At 40.2% G+C, this 27629-nt stretch overlaps 1 protein-coding gene across 1 annotated transcript; it reads right to left on the bottom strand.

Annotated features, from left to right (window-relative positions):
* Nucleotides 1-27629, bottom strand: LOC137150525 (protein SSUH2 homolog). The gene is given in 13 exon segments (XM_067544484.1): nucleotides 1-770; nucleotides 8569-8676; nucleotides 9683-9788; nucleotides 11579-11671; nucleotides 13338-13423; nucleotides 14450-14512; nucleotides 15230-15354; nucleotides 16786-16846; nucleotides 18332-18461; nucleotides 20883-20949; nucleotides 20952-20963; nucleotides 22792-22890; nucleotides 27602-27629. Coding segments are annotated over 13 exon segments (1125 nt in total). The 3' UTR covers nucleotides 1-623.

Genomic DNA, 27629 nt, shown 5'->3' with positions numbered 1-27629 from the left:
TATATGTAGTATCTCAATGAAGCCTAACAAAGAAAAGAAAATAATAGAGAAGAGAAGGCATCAATCATAAGTAGCATAACTTGAATGTAATAAAGGCTTTAAAAATGTGTAACATTTTAATGGTGAATCATGACAGCAATAAACAAACAAACAAACAAAAACCCCAAAACATCCTCAGGTGGAAATATTTTTCTGAAGGCCTGATCTACTATCCCTTGAAATCAATGAGCGTCTTTCATCTCATTGGCTCTGATGAGGCTAACTCAGGCTCTGAGCTGCTCTTAGCGTTGGTGGGTATGTGTGCTGTGTTCCTTATTCTTTCTCCTGGTGGGGTTTGTTTTCTTTTTTCATTGACTTCATCTACACTGGAAATTTTAGGTCCATGCAGTCCCAGGGATGGTAGCACTAGATAAAGCTGCAGAGTAAACAGGACTCAGAAGTTATTACCACCATGTCTTCCAAGTGGACCCTGAGTAGTGCCAAATGACACTGATGAAAATACACAAGTTCTGCCATGCTATTTCTTCCTCGGGTGCTGACCCTGCTGGAGGCGCATCTACTGGAAATTACAGGTCTTAATATTGCTATTGTAATATTCTTTGTCACACTGAAGGCCTCTGCCATCATATGATGGTGCAGCCACAGCAGTACCTCTCTGGGTAGTCCAGAGCATACACCTTGTTTTCCAAGCCATAGACATAGTACAGGTACGTCTTCCCTCCATAGTGATAGTGAACTTCTGTGATGGGGATCAGCTCAATGGTCTGGCGCTGGGAAAAGAAAAAAGCAAGTGAAAAGCCTTAATTAAGTCGGGTTGACTCCTCACCTTTTGCCACGTCATGCTAGGAAGAAAGAAAAACCTGGCATCCCATAGAGAGAGATGTCTTCAGCCACCACATCAATTGTCAAACATTCTCCCCTTTCTTCAACAAGCCATCTTGTATGTTTGGAGGTTTTGGTCTAGTGCACACTAGAACGTTTGCAGTGAGTTTATAACCACTTTGTGACATGCTTGATTACTTCGCAAACAAGACATGGTTAATTCAGTAATCCTGAAGGCTAATTGTGTGCCAGGGCCAGGACAGCTTGTAGTTGTCTTCCTGTCACCCTGTCATAACAGTGTTATTTTGCTGTATAGATATGACCTTTTCACTATGCAACCAGGTTGGCCGTCCTATTTTGTCCCAGTTCTGTGTGTGGTAGCACATCCCAGGAAGCATTGCGTCATCTATTGCTGGTATATGTCTTGTAGAGGCAATTCCCTCTCCCTGTCCCTGCAAGGCTGTAAGGGATAGCTACATGGTACAGCAGCTTTGTAGGAGTAGAGGTGTAAACAGTGGACGTATGGTTTTCTGGTTAAAAGGCAGGTGTGTGGGCACAAGTCATCTGTGCATGCTGTAACCAGGGCACATAAGCATGTCAGTCATGACCTTGTTACAAAAACATGTGAGTACTTGTGGATGGATAAGGCCTCAGCTTCCAGGAACGTTTCAGATTAAAGGAAATTAAAGACATGTTTATTGCTGCAGAAACCAGGTTCACATCAAACCCAGCAATCAGGAAGTTAATGTCCCTGAAGGATACTGACAGAGCTAATTAGAGCTCTGATTAGTCAACAAGGGCCCAGGTGTGAGTGCCTTATTAACCTGCCAACCAGATTCATTTATAAGGAGATACCTGGGCTTAATAATCAGGATAGCTGGGGTAAGGTGTGTGGTCTTAAAAACAAAAAGTGATGCCTGTAGTGTTAGTTTAGAGTAAGCAGGGCTTTCTGTTTGGACTTATGTGAAGGGTTTTCTATATATTAAAACCTTGGATGGGTTTTTTTGGTTATCTAGTAGTTGGGGGCAGTATGTTTTACCAGACCTGAACCCCAGATGCTGTGAGTCATTTCCTGGTTGTGGAGGTTTTTGTTGATTGTGATGGGTCTTTTGGGGGAGGAGAAGATTAGGCGAAGAGAACAAAAGTCTCATTTTCAGCACGCTCTGTGAATCTTCTCAGACAATCTCTATTTGGGTCTAAAAGAAAAATGGCTGCTGAACTTTCCACGTGGGAAGAGTACTAAGCCCTTTTTAAAAAGTGAAGTACATGAACAACAAGTGGTAGCATGGTAAGAGCCACAGATAAAAGCTTTTAAACAATGAGATTGCCTAGAGAAGGCCATGTTTGAGGGCATAGTTTGGTGCATTAAATTACAGCTGCAGATCCTTCTCAGCCCCCCACTCCCTGTAACCCTGTTCCCCTACTCTCAGATAAAGGTTGTTAGGAGCATTTCTACCATGGCAATGTGGGAAGAAAGCAGCTAAAATTTTTAAATAGTCACTTTTAATCTAGGTACACTTTTTCTTTCTATAAAACAGACTCTTTAGTGGCTTCTCCTGTAATCAGCCATTACTACACTGTGGCCTAGATAGCTCCTATTCTGAGTGGGGGAATGGAATTCTGTACAACAGAATCGGTCTTCTGGCCAAGATAGACTGGTATGTTTTACTATGTGGCATCTCTCTTATTGGAACATGCTTTCCCCTTTCTAATGAGAACCAAACCCTGGAAAAGTTTGGATTTGTGGCTTTCTTCTTTTGATAATGGGCCAAATCAAGATCTCCAATCCAGAAGCTCCTAAATGTGGAGGGAATTTCAGATTTAGAGCCAAAGACTGTTGCTCAGGCCTTCTCTAACCTACAATGCTCCTACGACACAAAGAAAATTAAATGGGTGGTTGCGAAATACACAGTAAACTTTGTGTAAAAAGAGACTATATGGTGTTAGCACTTGTCTCCTTCCTTATAATGTTTGGCAGGTGCATAAGGCCTTAGCAGACTGATCATAAACTTGCAAAACACAAAGCAACCTGCTGTGCGGTGCACAAATATTCTAGTGTCTTTGTCACCAGTAGCAAAAATAATGCACACTTTGCAGATCACACTCAGTCTGATGTGATAGCATTTTTCCACACTGCCCACATCAGTAAATGATTGTACAGGGTGCAAGGCTGCTAAGAAACATGTTCTTGATCTCTGAGTAGCTACCTCAAGCTGAAGCCACAGATTTGAAACCTCTTTGGTTAAATTCTCCACCTACACCCCTAATGAATTCTGTGAGTTTTTGTTGGGGTCTTTAACTAGTGGATGTTTCTGTGTTCTGGTAGAAGTACCTTGTTGTTAAGAGTGTTGAGAAAGTTACTTCCTTCACTACAAGTGGAGCATCTCAGAGGCTCTTTTAAAACCCTACCTTTGACATGCAGGCAATATTTTGTTTACATTTTTAATGCTTCTTTATGTCAAATATGAATGATTATATAGCAAAACTTCCCTTATATTTTTCTACAGGGATTATCGTTTGTTCCAAAGCGCACAGAATTGAGAGGATATAAAAAGGGTCATCACCACACTGTAATTCTACATACACATTGTAATCTTTTCAGTTATACAGTTTACACTATCTGGTTAAAGTTCTCTTTTTGTTTTAGTTTGTCTATAAACTGTTTCTGGCTGGTTCCTATTTCTCAGCAAAATACCAGTACTATATGACATTTTTCAGATGCTCAGGAAACTAGAGACATTTTTGCAAAGTTCCTGTTCTTATTCTTCCTAGCCAACATTTAATGAAGTTTAATTTCAAGATGTTTCTTCCTTGTAGTATTGCTCATTCTCCATTATCTAGATTTGATTTTACTGTAGTGAATTTACATTACATACACATAAAGTTTATGCCTTTAATGCCTGAGTGGCATATGAATACACACTTCTTTGGTAACCTTTTCTGTAGTGACTTATAGTTTATCTTTATTAATAGAACTAAATTCATTAGATGTGTCTTTTTTATAGGGAGAGCTCAGTGACCCCGTTATATTCACAGCAGGGTGTCCTTCTACATACTATACAATATTTATCTCACTATCCTTCCCTTAGTGGCAGATTTTCTTTTCTCATACCTATTAAAAAAGAAAGAAGTAGGATGGGCCAATGGTTAGTGCACTAGCCTGAGACTCAGGAGATCTGGGTTAAATTCTGTGCTCTGCTACAGACTTTTTGTGGGACCTTGGGCAAGTCACTGAGTCTCTCTGTGCCTCAGTTTCCCATCTGTAAAATGGGGATAATAGCACTGCCTTCCCTCACAGGTATGTTGTAAAGATAAATCCATTAAAGATTGTGACCTGCTTAGACACCATGGTGATGGGGCCCAAATGAGCACTCAAAATAACTCAGAAGGATGATTTTGTGGTTAATGTGCTGGGGTAAAGGACTGAGAAAATTTGGTTTCACATCCTGGCTCTGCCACAGACTTCCTACATGACTTTAGCAAGTCACACGATCTGTGCCATAGTTCTCAACATGGAGATAGTACTTCCTTTCTCTTGTCTGAGCTATATAGACTGTAATCTCATTGAGGCATGATCTGTGTTTCACTATGTGTATGTACAGTCCCTAGCATAATGAGGCCTGGATCTCAGATAGGACTTCTAGGTGCTACCAAAATACAAATAACAAACTGCTAATAAAAAAAATCACACAAGTGCTTTCAGAAGTGGGAGATGTTTACAGGATCCCTGCCCTAATGGTTTGGAGGGAGGAAGCATTGTCTCGATAGCACTGTTCTCTCTTTTTCTCTGATCCAAAAGACACAAGGGCTCTGCAGGCTTCTGGATATGTGGACAGGGAGGATAAAAACAAGGGGCATGCTGCAGAGATGGTATCATATTTTCCAACTCTCTGTACAACTCAGCAGAGTTCTTGTGAAGAAGTTTAATTCTGAACTTGTAGCATTGATCCACCCACCTTTCCCTCTTTGCACCCCACTTTTTCGGAGGATGGATTCTTGGTGTACTGGCCTGTGGAGAATCCTTTGTAGCATGAAAAGGCACACAGGGACCGGGAGCAGAATCCCAGAACTGCTACATATTCCATGCCACTCTCTTCCCCAGTGGAAGAATTCTTAGGAAACTTGCAAAATTTCTGTATCCGGAATAGGAGCCTCTGAGAATATTTTCAGTGAATTACTGAAACAAGAGTTTGATGCCTTTTACAGCATAAAGTGCAGATTGGTTGTGTCCCCTTCAAACATTGGTAACACAAAATATTTTCACAGTAGTTCAAAGACAAAGATAGCAAATGCCTGGTGTTCCTACTGAAGGTTCAGCATCTTTCTGGGCAGGTAGCATTGCCGTGAAAAAGCAGCATTGAGAAAGGCAAGGACAACCCCATCAGTTGTCCTTGGAGCATATAGCAATTGGGGTCCCAGGATGAATTGTTGCAAAGAGTGGAAGACGTTTAAGGGACAGTGTGGTTCAGTGGCTAGAACAGGATGCTGGGAGCTGAGACTCCTGGATGCTGCTCATGGCTCAGTCTGTAACTGTGTCAATGTCGGTCTTTTGGAGAGTCTCTGGGTGTCATGGTACTAAACCTCATCTAATGCAGTCCCTGGTGGGATACCAGTTGTACCACAGCTGAGATAAGCACTGTAGGTACTTCAGCTGTTAAGGCTTTATCACCAGTGGGTTCCCTGTTGCACCCATAATGCCTTCAACAACACACACCTCCCAGGGCCAAAGACACCCTGCCTCTGTCCCCCACTCCTCTCAGCTGCCTCTTCTGCTGGCCCTATCACTCCCTCCCTTACACCCCAACAGGAGTGAAAGAACAGGCATCGACTCATCATTCACAGACTTACCACATCAGCCCCTGCTGACTCATCACTGCTGAGCTGATTCATCTCAACTAGCTGCCTTGCCTTGGGATGTTCACTTATTGTTTCTGTGCGTCAGTGCACACATCTGTGAAATGGGTATAGTAATCCCAACTCACTCACAGTAAAACATTCTGAGGCTCTTTGCTGAAAGCAGCAGATAAATTACACATATAGATTAGTGAGTTACCTGGGACAAAATCCTGTTGGGGGACAGCAACATTTTAGTGAAGGTGTTTCAACACCAAGACATAACTAATCAAGTCCAAATATTTCAGCGAGGGACCATGCCAGAAAAAAGTCTGCACAGGAAACTAACATCTCAAGCTAAATGCCTGTTTGCGATTTGAAAGCAAGCATTCAGTCAAACCATTTGTCTGTGGAACTCTTTCTTTAGTTCTATTCAGCCTTGCGAAGGTGTACAGAGCCACTGGCAGCATTTATTATGAAAAAACACTGCCATCCAGTGCTGAAGTAAAGCTAAGGCAACTTGGATCTAGTTTAGTATAAACTAAAAAGACAGAGGAGAAGAGTGCAATAGCTGTGGTAGATTATTAAGTGATAATCTCCCACTCTCATTAAGTAATGATTCTCAGTTGCCTACCCTGCCCTGTTACATTTACACACACAGTCAGTGTTCTAAACACAACTAAATGAAGCCAGCGGAAGCTGCCAGACTGTAGTCGCACTGAGCCTACAGAATGTTTATGGGCACAATATTTACCTCCATCATATGGCTAACTTCATAAAAATCTGGAATGCCAGCAGCCAAGCAAATATGCAGCAAGAGGCATTTCTCCTTTTCTCTGCCAGAAGGTGCTGATTATTAAGTGGCAGAATGTTAGCCAAGAGCAAGTGGAGGGTGCAAAGAATTAACTAGTAAGGAAAGGGCCGGCAGGACCCAGCCCAGACCTAAGTAAACAACACATGGCCTGGGAGATTTGGCACTGGAAGAGCTTCTCGACACCTGCTTTCCCGTGCAGCTAGCAGAAGCATTTGGATGGCGTGTCTCAATCTAGCAAACAAACTGCTTTTGATAATGAGTAGTGGAGATTATCGCCTGGAATTAATTTGGAAAGCATGAGCTTGCCAAAGAGTTGATTTTAGATTGACAAACCATATGGAAAATCAAACCATTGCTGCTTCGGCTTATTTTGGTCTCTTAATTTATTTTTCTTTTTTAAGGTGGTGTTTTTCTCTTTCCTGCGGGAAAAGGCAGTATGTACAAGCTATAATTTAGCATTTGCAACCTAATGAAGGCAATAGATGTAACTTGATGGAACATAATGCTTATACAAAATTAGCTGCTTGGATATTAAGAATAAAGAATCTATTTGCAGTGACTTTTTTTGGAAAGGGAAAAAGAAGTTCCTCTTGTCTTTAGAACCAAGAGCCATTATTTCTCTGGGATTTTATTCTGATTTTGAAAGATGTTGTGCTTTACATCTGCTCAAAAATAATATTGCCCTCAAATGACTAACATAGTAATCAACATCCAACATCCTCCCACAATGTCACTGTGCTTTTATCATTTCCACTAATAAACCTAATGAAATAAACACAGTCCAAAATCATCAGGTGTAATCAGGGATTTTGGCTGTCCAATTTGTGAGGTCTTGGGACTACACTGTCCCTGTTTCTGACTCTGCTTCTGGAGAGGGGCACAAAGAGCCTTCCCTCATCAAGGGAGGCAATTGTGCAGCCTCTGCCCTCAGGGAAGTACAGGGCCTTCTGCCCCTGCATGGGCCCAGGAGATTAAATTACCCCAAATGGGGCAGAGATTTGGCACCACCATTCCTCTCCCCCCTCTCTGCCACCCTCCCATCTCCACATGCCCACACTGGTCTGCAGAGCTAGCTAGCCATGAAAAGTGAAGCAATGAGACTGTGCAGTGCCATCCCCCTATGTGCCAGGGACACAGGGGAGAGATAGCACCTCAGGAGCCCCTGTGGGATAGCCTAGCTTCCTGGCAATAAATTAATATATTTTAAGGCCAGCAGGGACCATTATGACTATCTAGTCTAATCTTCTGCATAACACAGGTCATAGACCCTCACCCAGTAATTCCTGCATCAAGCTCATAACTTGTTTGTCTATCCCATTACTTTTTAGAGAGAGAAAAGGTCTTGTTCTGAAGACCACGTGTTGGAGAATCCATCCCTCAGTAAATTGTTCCATTGGTTTATTACTCTAATTATTAAAGATGCGTATTTTATTTCTAGTCTGAATCTGTCTAGCTTCACCTTCCAGCCACTGGATTTCATTGTGCCTTTTTCTGATGGCTTAAAGAGCCATCTTCTGTCAAAAATCTCTTCCCCAGGTGGGTATCTGTAGACCATGATGAAGTCACCTCTTAATCTTCCCTTGGAGAAACTAAATAAATTGAGCTTTTTAAATCCCTCACTGTAAGGCATGTTTTCCAGACCTCAACTCATTCTTGTAGCACTTTTCTGAACCCTTTCCAATTTTGCAGCTTCCTTTTTGAAGTGTAAGACTAAAATTTGACACTATTCGAATACTGGGCCAGCTAATACCACATAAAGAGGTAATACCACATACCTACTTGATATTCCCCAGCTCGTACATCCAAGGATCACATTTTCCCTCTTAGTTACAGCATCACCATGGGAGCTTATGTTCAACTGATTATGCACATTCACCCCTAAGTCTTTTTCAGCATCTCTGCACTTTAGGATCCAGTCTCCAATCTTGTACGTGTGACCTACAATATGGGCTAGTGGCTAAGAACATGATCCATTGACTCCCATTGCCATCACTGTGTGCTGGATAAGGCACTAAATTCCACAACCTTGCCTTGCATGAGTAAAAATCAGATCTCCACACCTTTTACCCTTTGTCCTACTGTCTGGCTTCCCTGCTCACCTGCTGTAGAATGCGTGATGATGTGGTGAATGCTGCATTATGCTCTGTGATAGCTCTCTGTGAAGCTAGCGAGATCTCTGGATTGGGGAAGTCAATGATGGGATACACCTGAAATTGAAAAAAAAAGGAATAAAAACCCAACTGCATGGCACAAACTATCTGGTTTGCCATTTTGTCAACACATGCCAGGAGCCAGTTAGAGCACAATGAAAACATATTGAATGTCCTTAAATAATGAAATCATGGATATAGATTTATAGCCATTTTACCGTGACATTACAGACCTCAAAATGAAATCGTGGCTGGAAAAATGGCTGTGTAAAGATAGCATCTTCAGACTTAGAGGCTAACGCTCTTCTCATGCAGTACCACAGCAACTGAGATCAGCTGATGTTCTCAAATGGACAGCCCTGAATTCCAGTGCGAAGGTGGTGATCCCACAGAGTTTCAACATAGTCCCACAGTCTTGTGGACTTTGAAGGCCTGTTGCAAAGCCACTTTTTCTTACCCAGGCTTTGTCTCAGTGTGTGGGTGGTTTATGGAAGAAGTACAGGTTCTGTGCATGGGGAAGAGTTAATGGGCCAAATGGAAATTTGAATGGCTTTTTTTTCCGGAATGATTTATTCATGTCCCTCAAGCTTTGGAGAGAGAGATTTTTTTAAATCTGCATATGTAAGTCTGTTACATAACTGTTTCCTCTATATCTGCGAGTGACGTGCTTAGGACTTCAGAGACAACATAGCTCTGGGACAGTGAACTGGATTCTATTTCACCTCACACATCCCTGAAGGAATTGTCAGCTAATTTTTGATTGCAGGATCTTTACTACTGACACGATAGGGTTAGTTAAACTGTGCTTTCGGGGGCAGAGATTCTGTTCAGTTATGTGTTTGAACTGTGTCTCGCACAATGGAGCCCCGGGGCATGGCTTACACAATACAAATAAATAATATAAAGAATTCACAGTTGGCTAGTGGTTTGCAGGGCTGGTACTTATTTTAACTCAAGTCCACTGTGCACTAACTCTGACTTGTGGTAAAGTGGGAGAAAGTCCAGAAACATGTGGGAGGTAGGAAAAAATCATTATTTTCCTCCAGCTCTAAGATTTACTCACCTGAACATGTTCATCTTTAAATATATTCTCTCCATTGACTTTTCTGAGCAGCTCTCCTGGGAAGTTCAGCTGGTGCTCAGAAACAAATTCAAACACTTTGTTCTTCCTGGGAGAGAAAAAGCATCGAAGGTTATTTATATTACACTCTTTCTAAATGCTTGAGTAAGGCTCTAATGCGTCCTGATTTGAGGACAATATTCACTCTTCATAACCTTTGTGCTGCAACAAATTCTTTTCTTAACAACCTCAAATGCTTTTATGGCATGGATGACTCTTGCATAAAAGGTCCTGAAAGTAGGTTAACCGGCTACCTTCCAGTCTTCAAGAAGACTTTAATCTATTACTTTATTACTGGAGGTTCTGACATATATCGTCCTTCAGAAGCCATTATAATTAATTACTTTGCCCTATGACTTGCAAGTTAAAGGCATGGTTACTAAATAAGGATGACTGCAAAAGGAAGTTATACAAGGCTATTAGATATACTATGTAGGGATCTCTCTACACTTGGAGCTAGGGGTGTGATTCTCAGCTTGCATGGACATACTTGTGCTAACTCTGATCAAACTAGCACATTAAGAATAGTAGTGTAGCTGGGTAGACCGGCAATAGTGAACAGTGGCAAAGGTTAGCTGTGCCGAGCACCCGCCTGAAACCTGTGGGTACATACATGGGCACAGCTAGCCCATGTCGCCACTCGCTGTTGCACGGCCTACCCCGGCTACATTGTTATTTTTAGCTCTCGAGCTTGGCGAGAGCTAGCTCAGGTATGTCTGCGTGAGCTGGGAATCTCACCCCAGCTCCAAGAGTAGACATACCTACATATCATGTGTATACAATATCATACTAAGCCCTACTATGTCATTCAGTTGCCTGCGGGACCACATGTGTTGAGGATTTAGTCATGAGAAAAAGAGCTCCCTATCTCCGCATCACTGCCCAGAACTGTAGTGTGATCCAAATTTGTTTCTAGCTATTGGCTATGTTGCGTCCTGTGCCAAATAAATACTTGGTGCCAGTCCATTTCCTTGGTAGCCTGATGTGCATTTCACAAAAGCCATCGGCACCACTCCGTGGCAATTCCTGATTTAAAGATTGTTCCAAGGACGAACTGAGATGGGTTTTCGAGAAGCAAAGTGCTTAAACCAGCAGAGCTTGAGGCATCTGTTAGAAAGGTGAGGAAGTGCTTTGGGATGTGGATCAACAGGCAATGTGTGGTTTTTAACTACAGCTCACCATCTGAGATGCTTTTAGACCCTCTGTTACCTCTGGCTCTAAAGCGCCCAAATTAGAAGTGTTAATATTGGAGCCATAACAGAGGGAGCCAGCCTTTTTCAGTAGCATAAACCCTGGTACGTGGAATTCAGCTGTTAGACGCAGATGTCACTTCTGGCACCGAACCACTCAGATAACCAGGGTTAATACCAGGGTGCTAATGTCATCCATTCTACTCTGACTGCCAACCTAACTGAACAGACTAGTTCAGTTATTTCAGCCTCTGCACAAAAGAGATGCTTCCAACAGTGCGATGCCTCTGATTACAGGCAGAAAGGCTGGTCTTTTGGTTCAAGTGCTGGACAGGAACTCCAGACACCTGGGTACCAATTTGACTCTGCCACAGACTTCCTTAGTGACCCTGGGAAAGTCACTTATCTCTCTGGATGCAATCCATCTCCCAAAAAAATCAATTAAAAGACTCCCACTGACTTCAACGGGAGTTGGATCTGGGCCTCAAAGCCTTAGTTCCCCTTCTATAAAATAGTAATAAATAAATATTTTTATCTTTGTCTATCTCTTATTATCTACCTTGCATAATGGGGCCTTCATGTGGGTTGGAACCTCAAGGTGTTGCTGTACTACATATAATAACTACAAAGTTCTACCCACTCTACTTACCAGGTTATTGTCAGCTGTATGAAATGTAGAAGTTTTTTCTCTCCCTGGCATGTCACACAGGTTTTGTTGCCCCGCCCAGAACAGGTGCTGCACCTTTTAGAGACAAAATTTAAGGTTGGTTTCAATAGAAGTTAATTGGTCCAAGTTAAACTTTTGAGGGCCTGGAGGCTCAGCCCCTACAATGGTTTCAGAACTGTGTTCGGTTTGTTTCTTTTTTTAGCCCATCCGAGGAAGGCATTAAAGAGGTTAAGAAAATTATATGCAGTATGTGTACTTCTTTCATTGTTCTGTGATGCAAAGGATGCATCATATTTGTTGGACAAACTGAATGACTGATATCACCACAAAGACTGTTTGTAAATGTGGAATTAGTCAAAGAAATTATTTGTGCATCTAATTAAGGATAATAACAGTTTCCCTACACAACTGTAGAAGGCTGAGTGTCCCTTTCAAGACACTGATAACTGCCTCTATAGGAGTCAGGAGGCATGTGTTTATGCCTGGTACATTTTGATTGCATCAATATAATTCAGATTAGCAGCAGTTAATAACTGATTTCATTAGAGCTCTTCAAGCCATCGTTAACCTCAGTGGATTCATGCTTTAAAATTATCACCATGGTTCTCCACGATACCATCTCTTATTTTAAACCTAATGGAGCCAAATAAGCAAAACAGTTTAGAATAGTGGCTTTTTCCAGACGTCACTTAAAAATCGTTTTTAAAGCCGTTAAGTTTGGTGTTTGGAAAGACAATCGGGCGATAATTCTCTGAGCTGCGCTAGCTCGACACACTCTCAAACCCAAAAAAAGCCCTGTAGAAATGTAAGGCCCAAGGCAAAGCCCAGTAAAAGCTATGTGAGTCTTTCCACTAGCTTCAGTGAGCTTTGGATCAGCACCACAAGGCTCAGAGACCCCGTTAGAGCTTCCTGAGTCCACTTTCTCTTCCTTGTGTTTAGCATTCATACGGTGTCTGATAAAAGCTGTAGGCAGTATTGCCAACAATCCTGATTTTACCAGAAGTCTCATGGTATTTGGTGTCTCCATGTCCTGCAGGTGTGAGAATCTTAACTTTCTTCTTTCGGGCTTCTTTTTGTTTTGTTTTTTAAAGTAACTTCCTATGGTGGCTGAGGAAAGCTGGAAAATGGGGCACCAGTGTAAATGAACGGCTCAAAAACCAGAAGATGAAAAAACAGAGTGCCAAATTTATTATTCAAATAAATCTCATGATTTTTAAGTCAGCTTCATGATTCTTGGGGTGTGACTCTTGATTTCTGAACATTGAGGGTGGCGGTATTGTATAACTATATGACTGTATTGTCATAAATTATCAGTTTAAAATTCAGGGGATGAAAAAAGGTTTTCCTAACAAGTTTATAAAAGAAAACAACTTCCAGTTTACCTTGGATTTAATACTTTTAAAGTGATCTTCATGCTGATGAAACAGAAGACTGTGAAGCTTGGACGCCGCTACTACACTGATGTGTGCACATGGAGTCTTACTGACTTCCGTGAAACTGGTGGTGCAGATTACTGCGCTGGACCAAGCCTTATGCAAAATTCCTGACTTTCCTCTACTGTGCTTCGGCCATGACCAAAAATATCCTGGGCCTGTTCCTCAGCTGGTGAAAATTATCCCAGCGAAGGATCTGCCTCTGTGCGCACCAATGAAGAATAGGTTTTGTTCTTAATAAATCAAATTATTCTAGAAAAATAACCCACATGGAGCCTGGTGGTGAAATGCTGATGAGCCCACCTTACCTTTTACGTCCAGTACCTGAACACATCTGGCACCGCTTTTGCTGCTTTGTCCTGTGTCTAGCCCCACTGCACGTAATGCATCTTGTCTAAAAATACACCAGAGAAATAAAATATGCCCTCCGATGTGAGAAACAGCAATGTTTCAGGTTTGTAAAAGCCAGATTTGTTTTACACACTGATAATGCTTTCTAACCACAATCCTGCTCAGTCAGGTTTCGGCAAAAGAAGTTATGTTAGATATGTGCTTTGCACAATAATGCGGAAATTAGAAGGTTGATTAAATCTTAGTGCCTATTAAAGTAAGTTAATTAAGTGCCTATTGGTCAAATTTACCACTGGTCTATAATGGGGCACAGTTGCATTGAGATGAAATGTGTTGTATATTATATATCCATTTTTGCACCTTATTTGTGTATGTAATTACTAGCAAGCTGCTTTGCAGACAGATTTTTGTTTAATCAGACTAGATTTAACTAAATAGTATGCTTTTAGTGCTGTGCAACAACTGTTGCTGGGAACACCTCAAAAAGAGGAGGCCAGACGCACAGCTGAGAACAACTCGGTGAGAGTACTCTTGCACTTAAAGTTAAGCATATGGTTTGCTGGATTGGGGACTCACTGAGAAATTTCAAAACTACAGTATGAGTGGATTAGAAATGTGTTGACCGATTTACTGTATTGTATGTTTAGCATTTACACTCATTTGATTGCAAGCAGAGTCAAATCTATTTTCAGACCAACCCAGTGTAATCCATCGGCTATATAGGAGTAAGGTATTACAACGACTGTGGTCATCTATCTACCTGAGTGGATTTCCAAATAGAGTTCTTTTCATTCATAAAGTTCACAATCCAGATTCTGTATATGTGGAACCCTTTATGTCAATAGGAACTTTGGGTGTACAAAGAATGCAGGATCAGGCCTTTACTATGCAAAGTTTAGAAGTAATCAAAACTATGCTGCTTACTTACCACCCCTACACTCATCTTGAATCCTCCCCATTTGAAAGTATAGTACCACTGCATCACATGCATTCACATCTGTGAATGAAGCACCTCAATGAAAAGCAAGGCACTGGGGTCTGTCTTAAAGAAGCCATAACTGCTACTCACCCTTCCTGCACCATGGCAAACACTGCATTTGTATCGGCCACGACCCTGGCATTTGTGGCATGCCTGAAATCAAATGCTATTCATTTATAAAGCTACCAAGATATTTCAGAAACATTACCATAGGATTACACAATCATTTGACATAAAAAATTATTTAGTGATGGTATCTTACTCCAAGTAGGACAGCATGAAATAGAGTAAAAGACTACTAAAGGAACCATCAATAGTATGTTATTTAACAGAGGAGAATTTCTAATTAGACCTATCAGAAAAATGGAAAATATTTTCCGTGAACACTTTTGCTGAATTTTTCTTTTTGATTTTCATCAAAATTTCACTTAAAAAATTAAACCACCCATGGAGATGGTCAAAAGAGGGTGGAGATGTCACGAAAAAAATATTGGAAAGCTTTCTGTCAATTTTTGTCAATATTAAAAAAAGAGAGAGAAAAAAACATTACCCTGCACCACTTCTTATAAAGGTTAGAGCAAAATTTGTACCCAACAACTAAAGGAAAAAAAATAGTAAACAATAAATTATACCTATTTGTCCAGATATTTTATAGATATTGTGTGTGCATGTGTGTAAACATACAGACATTATTTTCATATAAAGATACATAAGATAAAATTAAGAAACTAACACTAGAATGTACTGAGAACTCTGCCCTCCACAACCATAATTAATTCATTAGATCTTTGGAAGGATCAGCTAAACAAATGTGTCCTAATTAATAACATACTTTGCCCTTGATTTTAACTGATCCATAGACTGAATTACCTTGACTAATGAAGAGTGAGGAACTCGGAACTTCTTTGTATCATCGTGAAACATCGGTGGAGCCTGGACCTTAATATCCCATGGCCGAGGAGAAGCGCCATTTTGTGGTCCATCTACCAAATTATCTGCAACAGGGAGAAAACCCTGTATAAATCTTGGTCTAACTTTGTCCTGCTGTACGTGTTATTGGAAATGAGTCTGGGGTTCTCCAGCCACTTCCCAATGGAACACCAACAACCCCCACGAATGGCAGTGCACTAAATGGTGCTCTTGTTGGCATTCCCAACAAAAGATGAAGACTAAACTGCCTGCTCTTTCTCTGGTGCAGACTTTCTTACTGACTCCTTCAAGCACTTCTCACAGGTCCCCAAAGCCCATTCAAGTCAGGGTTCAAGCACATTGTTCAAGGAATGTAAGGGAGTGTTATCTCTGCTGTTCCTCATGCTGCACCTTTCCACTGGGTAAGTAAAAGAACTTCACTCTCTAAGGTTGTCAATCTGAAATCTTTCACAAGCACCAAGGAATATCACGCTTTGCAGGAAGTTATTACTATAGAGTCGGTCTGCTTTTTCTAATGGAAATAATGTCATCTGCTTCCCAGGCTCTTCACAAAAACCTCACAAAATGGGAATAAAATGAACCTCAGTCTCTAAAGGAAAATCTGCCATCCACAATACTCTCTTCAAAGTCCCTCAGCTGCTTCATACAATAGGTCATGCCAGTCACTTCGCCAGAGTGTATTACTTCGCTTAGAAACCTATTACACCTCACCTTTTGAAATAGAGACCTCACTGTGCCCTTGACTTCTCACAAGCAGCATTTTTCTTACTCGTTTTATTTAGTTATTTATTTTTATCACACATACTGTAATCTGATTAAAGCCTCTTTAAAGTAGACAGGTAAAGCTTACTTTCTTGGCTTAAAGTCTAAAATTACTGTGGACAGTTGATCAAGAGAACACGTGCAAAAAATGAATTCAATCTGACTTTACATTGAAATAAAATAGTTTTAAATGTTAAAATTAAGTTAATAATATAAGCAATGACAAGCAGAGCTGAGACAGCATCTTATCCTCCTGCTACAACATCTGGGCATTGCATGGAGTCTCTGAACAAAGCATGATTCAATATGCACCCTATTATAGATAGATCCAAAACAAAACCCCTGGTCTGACCATCCTTCCCCTAAGTTTAGAGAGAGATCAGATCCATTTCCTCATCCAAACTTTTCATTTTAGGTCCATATCATATGTACTAGGAAAGTATGGTCCTATGTGAATCATGAGGACAGACTTCATCTCTGACCTTGGATAAATCACTTAGTCTTTCTTAGATCACATGGGTACTTACTTGAGGGCAGATACCCCATGCCACCTCTCACTGCTGCCCATGCTACCTTGACCATATTACTATTTTCGGTGCAGTAGTTCAATGAGTATGAGTAGCATGAGTATGAGCTGGGAATCACACCCCTACCTCCAAGTATAGACGTAGCCTCAGTTATTCAAGTATTTCCTGTCTGTGTAATTTCAAATTGGTTATGTGGCAGGTACTCACTAGCGAAAGGTTCAAAAGTCCATTCACTTAGCCTTGATTCATGGAAGGTCTCCAGTCGATACTAGAAAAGAGAAATAATCATGCAATCAGCTATCGTTAAGAGAAATTGTATTAAGCCACCATGGTAGGGAACTTCTCCATTTCAAGTTTTCACAATGTTTCTGGAAAAAGTCAACAGGAACATTCACTGAATCATTTGACTAGAGCTCTGTTGACTTTTTTTTAAGAATTGGACTGGCAAATACAAACAGAAAGTCTGGTTTCCTTTTATTCATGGGATCATTTTGCTTATTTTTTCAGGAGTATTCAGATAACAGCTGGGTATTTGTAAATCCCAAAAGTTGAACAAATTCGTATAAATGATTATTTGCCTGAAATTTCTTGCCAAAAGGTGCATCATTTATGATTTCCTATTAATCAATTGTCATTTATTGTCTAGTCTGAAAGACTTCAGAAAACCAGCAAGGGAGCAGAAACAATACCATATGACTTGGATGAACAGTCACTCAACACAAATGATGAAGAAATAACAGGCCATAGTCTAGAAACTTTTCATTCTGAATATTTAGTGAATACTTCCAAATGACTAATAACCTCACTCCTCATAAGTTTTCTGTGAAGAGGAGAAAAAAAAAGGGCTAGATTGGCATCAAATATTTTTAGTGAGTTATTCAACGCACTCCATTGGAAACACAGTGTTTTGTCTATTGTGATATTTGGGGTTTTGTGTTTCTTTTTTTAAAGACAGCAGTGCTCAATTATATATTAGAACTTGCTACAGCAATAACATTTTTGTTCTGTTTAACAGCTTGGCTCATCCCATTGTATATGTATTAGAAAGTAGATTATCCATTGTGTATAATAACAGGGGATTCTTTATTCTGAAACTCATTAAGGCTAAATTCTATGGCAAATTGGCATTTTTGGAACAGCACAAAATATTTTTAAAAAGCACAAACATACACAAAAGAATGGGGGAAGCAGAGAGACAGAAAGAGAGCATGCACTCTTCTTGAGCTCACTTTAATAAATTCATGATGGTGGTGATATAAAGAACCTAGGTCAGTTGATTTTCGTCTGAATTACATATTACAATGAATAACTCTGAAACAAAATTACAATTTGTTCCCTGTGTTTGTCTGAGTAAACCAAGTACAGATTAGCATGGACCTCCATCTTTGCCTGGGGAGAGGCAGGAATTTTAGGGGTCTTATGCCAGAGACAAATTCCATGGTCCAGAAGGGAGGAGCAAATCTTTCTGATATTTTGTAGCTTTTAGGTGTTACAGATGCCTCATACTATAGAGAAAGATGGACTTTTTCACTTGTAGAAGATTACAATTAACTGTAATATGGATTTTCCATGGAAAATATTTATTTGAGCCATAGAATTCCATTTCAGGGTAAATGAATTAAAGCCATTTTATTTAATCAATAGATGGTTCTTCATGGACCAGTGTCACTTCACGACTGGAAAATTATGCAAGTGACTTGGCCAAACGTGGCCCAAACACAGGTTTTTCCTTTTCAGATCTGGATATACTCACTCTGTATATAGTCAGCTGTCTCAAATCCTGAATGACCAGTTCTCCAGCAGCTTTAGTGCCATAGCAGCATTTGGAATTGACAAAACTGAGGAGGGCATTCCTGGCCATGTCTTCTGTCATTGTGGGAAGCCTAAGGATTAACATTAAAATGATAAACTCTCAATTTTTGACCTTTTAAAGAAATAGCCATATATGTTTAGCATGTTTAACTCACTGCAGGAGAGAGAAGCCCAGTCTTTTATACTAATCACTGTTGGCCTCAGCATCGTTTTAAAACACAAAAAATAAAAGACAAATGCATTTTTAAATTACCTGACTACTTGCTGTCTTTATGCAAAACTAAAAAGGTCTCGCTTTGCTCATTATTAGAAAAACGGGTCTAAAATGTTATGTTTGGATATTTGGGAGTTACTTGCACTCAGAGAGAAACCAGCAGACAGGAACACAGAGAGGTGTAAACACACACACACACTCTTTATTCTTCTACTCTAAGACCAGACAGAACTGGCTGAGCTATCCCATAATAGTCTAGCTCTGTAGCTACAGCAAGCAAGGCTGGACACAAAATACACAATATAAAAAGTTTGAACTCCCCCCTTAAATTCTGGTGGTTGGGATAAGAAAGATCCCGGATCTAAAACACGACTGGCAGCTTTTGGAAAATCAAAACACAACCTGCGGTTTCACCAAATCCAGACCAAAATACAAACATCTTCACTGTCCAATCTCTATACACATTTAGAAACCATATATTTGTATAGGTGAAGAGCAGCCGTATTTTGACTCTGAATTATCTTTATTTTAGATTAACAGAAACACAACAACAAAACGACTGAAGTGCACTGGAAGAGAGCATAATATGTGTCCCCTGTAACACGCTGGAATAACTCTGCTCTAAGTGCTTTGCAGACAGCAGCCTCCTAGAAATGTAAGGATGCAGTGCACAAAATAACTAGCATACCTACATATCCAGCTGAAATAGAATACAAATGATATGATAGTAGTGGCGATGGTAATAACTGATCCTTAAAACCCAGCTCCTGTTCCCTTTGGACGTCAATGGTAAAATTCACATTGACTTCAAAGGTGCAGGACTGGGACCTACAGGCCCCACTGTAATACTGTACGATCTCCTTTTGTATATTTGGTACATTTCTCTAATGTCAAAGTGCTCTTAGAAAGATGCACTGAAATACAGTAGAGTGGATGCTAATAGAGGAGATAGTCTCAGCATTTGCTGTTTGGGGAATACTTAAGGAAGCAATTCCTTTCTTAGGAAGCAATGATGACTGAATCCTCCCTGGTAAAGTAAGTTTTGCTAAGGATTTGTTATGACCCTAGACAATATTCTTTAAGAATCTTTGTTGTCAGTATTGTGACAGCTTAAATTAAGAAACCCCTTTTCAATAAAAAGGAAGAGCTAATATCACAAATCCAACAAATAAGATGATGCTACAGGCAGTTATCAAAGAGCACAAATGACCATTTTATAGTCTATTATCCAGATAATTCTTGACAGGATGAATCACTCCTGTAGGCCTTCCAATCAATAACATGGATGTCTGAAACATCCATGACAGTCTGATTAGAGACTAGGGGCTAATAAATCATCCCTGTGTTCATTCTAGCCAAAGGAAATTTAAAACACATCTGCTCTCAGCAAATATTCTTGAGCTCTAGATCCCTTTTTATTTTGATCAGATGTTTGATTTAATGAGGGTTTTGCAGATAACTATCAACTCAAAGCTCCTACGTTTGTTTATTACCTTTTCTATCATTTCCAGAGTGTATTTAAAAAGACATTCAGGCAGGTCCTAATACCCTTCCCCCTCATAAAGACTGAGAAACTTAATCCCACTATGCCTCCAGTCTAAATTTTTTTTTTTTTTTTGAGGCTCCCTCCAATCATTACAGTTCATTAAAATGCCGTTTTATCTTTTGTGCTTTGCTTTTCTACTTTACCGGCAAATAAAAGATTGTTTTGAAAGGGTGAGGGCAGAGGCAAAGATGGAAGGTGCTATATTCAATACCTTGGGCTGTACATTAAAGGTGAAATTCACCCCTGAGCAGAGGGCTGGTACAAGCCCAGTGTGCCACCGAAGTCACACAAAAAATCCCAAGGGCCCTGATCGTGCATCCTCTACTCCCAGGAGTTGGTCCATTGACACGTGAGTAGTCCCAATGAAGTTAATGGAACTACTAGAGAGGAAGGATGGCCTTGTGACTAAGGCATTGGTGGGGATTCAGGTCAGTTCCTGACTCTGCCACAGGCTTCCTGTCCGGCCTTAGGCAAATCATTTCATTTTCCTGTAAACTGGGGAGAAGAACGCTTCCTTCTTTCTCCCCCCTTTGTCTGACTTGTCTATAGAGATTGTAAGGGCAGGGACACCCACTTTGTCTTTATACCACACCTAGCACAATACGGCCTTGATCTTGGTTGGGATCTAGGTGCCATTGTAATATTAATAATCAACAAAAGAATACTCCTGGGGCAGCAGGCTAGGGCCCTAAGTCATATTAAGTAAATGCAGTAGACAGGCAACGAACTCACCTGTGTTCTAGAACCATGGGCCTGCTTCGCTGTTCACTGAGCTGTCTCACTAAGTCTGACGGTGGGGCAGCTTTTTTCCTCCTAAATGAAACAATCAAAATATGGAATTAGTCTAAAATTTCAAAGTAAAATCTTTTACTTTACAGAGGTTGCCTGTTGCTATGGATTAATAATGGTGGAACCGCAAAAAAAGGTGAGGAATTTAGATAGATTCCACCATCTGCAAAGTAGGGGTGGTGGATAATGTCCTCAGATGGTGTCAACCGCAGAGCTTTGATGAAACTACACTGACTTATGCCAGCTGAGGATCTGGCCCAGAATTTCTTGAATAGACTTTCAATTAAGTTTCTAAACCTTTCTATTTTCAGGCAGGCCAGAGTTTGGGATAAATGGGCCTTTTCTTTGGGAGCAGAAAATAATTGAGAAGAATAATTAAGGTTAATCACTTTTTTTAAAGTTTCAGTTTGAGTTTTGTCAAAGGCTTTTTTTTTCCTGTGGTTTTTGAGAGTTGATGTAGCAATTGAACTTTATCCATACGACTTAAGCCAGTGAACTCCATTCATGCCTGTGGAGTTCGAATAGCCTAATAATGCAGAAGTATTAGATACGTTGTAATAAATTTACTAGTTCATTCTGAGCACTGCTTATCCCCAGTTCAACATCCAGCAGAAGGCTCCATTACTCCCAAGCATGGGAAAGAGAAGTACAACCAGAGATGAGCTAGGTTCAGGTGGGAGAGGAAGGCTACATGTCAGTAGGAGCAGCTGCAGGCCAAAGACAGTAGCCTGGGATCTGGCAGTGGATGGAGGCAGCCTGGGAGGTGGAACTAGAGGGCCTGAGAGCTGGACAGAGACACACCCTGTTGCTGGCAGAGGACCAGCAGGAGGATACAGAGCCGTAGCTTGCAAAGAAGGCTTTCATGGGGACATTATTACCTTTTATACACCTGGGCAGGATAGGAGCTGGGGTGGGAACTCTTGAGCTTATCTTTTTTGTTGTAATACTAAAAGCAATGTGCCTACGGTGTTTGCCCCTCTTTCTGCTGACAGCCCTAGAAAAGAAATCTTCAGTACTCAAAGCATGCAAGTTTTGAGGAATCCGCTAAGCCTAAAGAACCTACTCCTTAGAATCTAGTCCTTGGAGACCTACAGCCCTTGCCTTGGAGTGCACGGGATGCCCAGCATGCTTCCAAATGTCTATGGGACTGGTGCAGCCTAGCGCTCACAGCAAAGTCTTGCAGTGGTACCGGTTACGGTATTTACACACAATCCAGAAACAAAGTAGAACCTCAGAGTTACCAACACCTCGGGAATGGACGTTGTTCGTAACTCTGAAATGTTCGTCCCTCTGAACAAAACATTAGGGTTGTTCTTTCAGAAGTTTACAACTGAACATTGACTTAATACAGATTTGAAACACTATTGTGCAGAAGAAAAATGCTGCTTTCCCTTTCTTATTTTAGCAGTTTACATTTAACACAATACTGTACTGTATTTCCTTTTTATTTTTCCCTCTGCGGCTGTCTGATTGTGAGGTGTGTGGTTGACTGGTCAGTTCGTAACTCTGAGGTTCTACTGTACTTAACACTGTAGGTAGCCCAGTGTGTTCATACACCTTTCTCTGGGGATTTCCATCCTAATCCTGAATAGGAACATTAGTGCAGTGATCTCATGCAAGCCCCACTCAGATACTTGACAAAGCTGCCCCACATGTTGGTATGATCAGCTGCCTCTGCACAAGAGTGGCCTGGGACCAGACTAGCAAGAGTGGTCATGCCAGGACAGAGACGTATCGGTAAGAGTAATGGCTCTTCTTGGATAAAGTAGGTGCAATTAATCCCTCACTGTCAAAGAACCAACGTCACATACAGATTGTAATAAAAGAGAAATGGTCAGTGCTGCACATATACCCCCATCTCGCAGAGTCCATTCATATCCATCCAGTTGTTCCAGAAGATCTACAGGGGGTGCTAGTGAATTTTCAGGCTCAGATTCCAGATCCAGGATAGCTATTGTAGAAATAAGGAATACCAAGTGAAACATGGAATGGAATAATCACTTATTCTCCTACAATTTTACTTGTCTGTCCAGCAACAGCAATAATTGGCATTATATTTGGGAGGAGGGGGGAGACAGGATTCGCTATGATCTCTCCATTCTTCCCTTTATCATCTGCAGTTGCCCTGCCTCCTGGGAGCTAAGCCTCCATGCTGGGGATGGAACAACTCTCGTTACATATTTGCAAGTCCATAACTGATGTTGCCTAATTGTTAGAGCTGGGGCTGGAATCATGGAGTCTATTTCTGTCTGTTCCAAATGAATCTCTGATCTTGGGCAAGTTGTTTAACTGTGCCTTAGTTCCCCCACTTGTAAATGGGGTACAACAATGCTTGCCTTCTCAAGGTTGTTGATATCTTAATATTTATATGTGCTGACAGATCCTCAGATGAAATATATTGAATACAAGCAAAATCATTTCTACTCATAAAGTATCTGTCCTTTTGGTTATAAATACAAATTAAAAAGATGAATATGCTATTAATGTGATTTAATAATAATATTTAATGTAATTTAAACACTTGCACAAACTAAAGGACTATATTAATTTTCAGCAGTACTTCTTTAAGGAAATGTCTGCTGGCTTAACTTTTTAAGCAAAATAAAGCTTGCGACTGATGTTGAGAATTTAGGTCCTGATTCTGCAGATACTTTAATGGGACTATTCGTACATGTGATGTTAAACATGAGCGTGCAGAATCAGGGCCTTGCAGAATTATTACTGTAAATAATAGTTTTCCAAAGACTGGATTTCACTATTTGGTAATTGGATAAGAAAATATGACTGCGAATTTCAAAGTTTCCTGAAGGAGTTAGGCCCATTAAAGCTAATGAAACGTGGGTGTCCAAATCCCTTAGTTGTCTTAGAAATCTCAGCCTTTGTTTTTAGTAATAATAGCATTGGTAAGTAGCAGTAACCTCTATAGAATTTTGCCATGTTTCAAACTATTTTAATCCTAATCTTGGCACACCAGTTGTTTGTTTCTTTATGTGCTGCTCTAAAAATACTCCCTTTAGAGGGCTATAACAATTGGTACTCCTGATTCTTGATCCAGAAATAATATCTCTTATTAACTAGTCCTCCATTCAGTGACCTCTCCCATCATATTAGAGTGGTTTGCATCACAAAGAAAATTCAGTTAATAAGAGAAAACAAAAAAACACATGGAAGAGCCAGGAAATGCCATCTAGTAACCATGTACAATTCATCCGACACAAAGAATGGCTCTGTGCAATCATCCATCAATTTGATTTACTAGACTTTTCTTCTGAGACCATTCTCAATTCTTCAGGGAGGCTAAATTAACCTCTTCATTATTTTACCTATGAAAATCAGAATCTACTTGCTTCAATAGAAATGTCACATTTCCTGCACAGGAAAAGATAAAGTTGTCCTTGTACTGAAGAAGTGAAGGTGTCAGCCTAATGATAAACACTACAGGACACTCTCTTTTTAAAAAAATTGATATGTTGCTTTCAGTATAATTATTTTAGTCATGTCCAGAGCAAATTCAAAATGATTTTACCAAAGGCTATAGGCAAAGCATATCTATGATTGTAGTAGGCTAGGTCATCGATTATATTATGCATTTCTAACATCTCTTGAGTCAGTTTGATTTTGCACAAGGTTAAAAATCAAGGTTAGTTCTGATCTAGGTCCCATTTTATCTGCACTTCCAATGTCCAGGGATAGGGAAAGGTGTTGGATAAATACTTCCAGTTTTGCCTCATCTCTGTGTTCAAAAGAAATTGTCTGCTGAAAAAAGAGTTGGAGAACCTACCCCTATCTATGACTCATGACCTGGAGGGTTCACCTCTGGGTGATACGAAAATTATTAATGTTACAGTAGTGACTAGAGACCCAATGGAGTTAGAAGGCTCAGTGTGCTAGATTCTGTACAAAGAGATACTTAAAGACGGTACTTTCCCCAAAGAGCTTTCCAGCTCGGAGACAGGCAAAGGATGTTTTTGGAAACAGAGGTTGAAGAGACTTTCCAGAGGCCATGTAGTAGGTCAGTGGCAGAGTCAGAAATCAGGGCCCAGATTAGCTGATGTCAACTCACTGGACTGCACAGCCTCTCTAGTAGTTTAATTTCCTCAGTATTTCTGCTGAGATTCCCACCTATGATCTGAACAGCAATTCACTATGGACTGGACTGTGACAACCAACCCAGCTGGCCAACTCATATGACTTAGTAATGGGACTCACTTAGGTCTTGAAGCCTACAAGAAATCAATCAATGTTATAAATTTTTCTCATTCGAGCAACTAAAAGTCCTTTATAAACATTAATTAAGACTGACATCACCCTTGTATGGTAGGTATGTATTATGTCCATTTTATAGAGGCGTAAACTGAGGGTCAGGGGCTTGCTCATGGTCATTAGAGTGCAAACACAAGGACCCAAGTGTCCTTTCTCCCAGGACCCTGTTAACCATTACACCCCAATCACATTGTACTTCTAAAAAATCTAGTTCAGCATGTCCCCAAGAGTACTTAAACATTTATTGTTAATGTGCTAAAGTTGAAAATAGCTCAGCAATTTTAAGTAATTTACTTACACCAAAGAATGAGCTGAGAACGTGTGCTCCAAATTCCAGCCTCATACAAATGTTTTAAATGGGCGAATTACAAATATCCTGAATTTGGAGCATATAAATTGCCAACAAACTTGTTGCTGTTGCTGGGTACCATAATAGTATAAAAACAAATGTATTGCTGTACTTTAGAATAATAATGATGCACTTTTACCAAAGCCAGGAAATTGAGAGTGTATGCTGTAACTCATCAGTTGTGCCTTAGATATTTCAGTTTGCAGCATCTTCTTGTACATTAGAGATCCAATCCTGCACCCATTGAAGTCAACAGCAAAATTCCCATTGACTTCAGTTACGCATGGAAGAACATGGTGACACCAATTTGGAAGTGCCCAGGCCCCAGAATTTCATCCACAGACCACATTTGTGCATGGATGGACATCCAGAATGCAGAGCTCGTCTTGGGTAAATGCTATCCAGTGTGGCCACCCCAAATTCAAGAGCAGGTTTCTCTGAGCTGTCATCAAAACAGAATGATTTCTCAATGGAAACATCATAAGTTTATGATGAAACTAAGGTTATATAAGTGTGATCTTTTTTTTCCAGCAAACTCCAACAGGGCAGGTTCAGTTGGGGTTGAATTTCTGGCTTTACAAAAAAAAAAAAAAAAAAAAAGCTGTTGCATGCCACATCCTATACTGTTGCATTCTTACACTTTCTGCAATATCTCAGTCATTTGTCTTTCAGACTTTGGGGGTATATAACAAGTCTGCAAAACCAACATCCCTTCCCTTCCATTTAGCAACATGGAAGCACAGAGTGGTTGGGACTGCCTGGTTGACATATGACCGATGGGGCATGTGTAAAACAAATTACCAAATACTTTTTTTCCCCTACCATAAAATACACAGAACTTTGTCATCTCTTATTTTACCACCTTTCTTTTTATGCCATTTAGCACATTTAGAAAGGGAAGGTTTCAAGTTAGAAGTAAATGGTGTCAATATATTTATATGACGCTCATAATACATTGGGGGTGATCATTTTCTTTTTAAAATCACAATCTGCTTATAACAATGCTTATTTTCTGGGTGTGCAATTGTTTTCATGGATACTTGCAATGATATATGTTATTACAGGGTCTGAGCTAAAGCCCTTTGAAATCAATGGAGAGGCTCCCATTGTTTTCAATGACTTTGGATCAGGCCCTTTCCAAAAAAAAATCTAGCCAATCTCACTCCTTAGCAAAATATAGCATTTGAATATAATTATTTCTCACAACACCTGGGAAATGCATCATTTGAACCCAGTTCACTCTGTATCACTTCACCTCTTTCTTAAAACTTTGGCGGTTAGGCAGATCTGGAGTTCAATTCTTTAGCTAGAGATGAATATCTCGTTTTTCTCTTGATTTGACAATGCTTCATGCAGCATCATTATTTCTCCCTATAATTAATCAAGGCTTTCATCATTCATGAATTAAACATCAGAACTCGATGACATTTCAGCAATATTAGTGACAGCAGTATATCACTGTAACCCCTTGTAATGGGTGACTCTTCTGGCACTGTATTGAAATCTCATGAAAAAGGTGCAGACAAAGTCTTAAGATCAAAGATCTTTATCATAAATGTCTTAATTACATAGGATTTTATTAGACGATATGAATGTCCCTGTTTAATTCTTGCTATGCACCTTTGTAATGGGATTCAAAAGCCCTGTGCTTATTAAAAACAAAACTCAGACGCAAAACTAATATGGAGTTCCAGTTGTGCAAGATGACTTTAGGGTCCTGATCCAGTGAAGTCAATTGGAGTTTTCCATTGATTTCAGCGGACTTTGGATTGGGGCCTAAATTTGTACCAAACACTGTGAGCTGTCCAGAGAGGTATAATTAAAGAATGCCCTGACAGCAGCCCCACTTTCTACAAACAATGAGAGGAAGTATGCGTTTAGTTACTCTGGGCTTTTTCAGTGCTGGAAACATACTGTTGTTCAATGGGTTGCCTGAAAGTAAAGCCTATAACTTTTTTAAGCATGCATTATAACTACATAGGAAAACAAACTATCAGAGAAGCAGTCTTCTCTGCCTGGCACGTGCTATATTTCCTTTAGTTTTACTTACTGTCTTCTTCATTCTGTTCATGGTCCAT

The sequence above is a fragment of the Emydura macquarii genome, unplaced genomic scaffold (genome assembly GCF_026122565.2).
Source record: "Emydura macquarii macquarii isolate MOO-44397 ecotype Brisbane River unplaced genomic scaffold, CSIRO-AGI_Emac_v2 contig_968, whole genome shotgun sequence".
In the NCBI taxonomy this organism is placed as follows: domain Eukaryota; kingdom Metazoa; phylum Chordata; order Testudines; family Chelidae; genus Emydura; species Emydura macquarii.
This window is presented reverse-complemented; position numbering and strand designations above follow the sequence as displayed.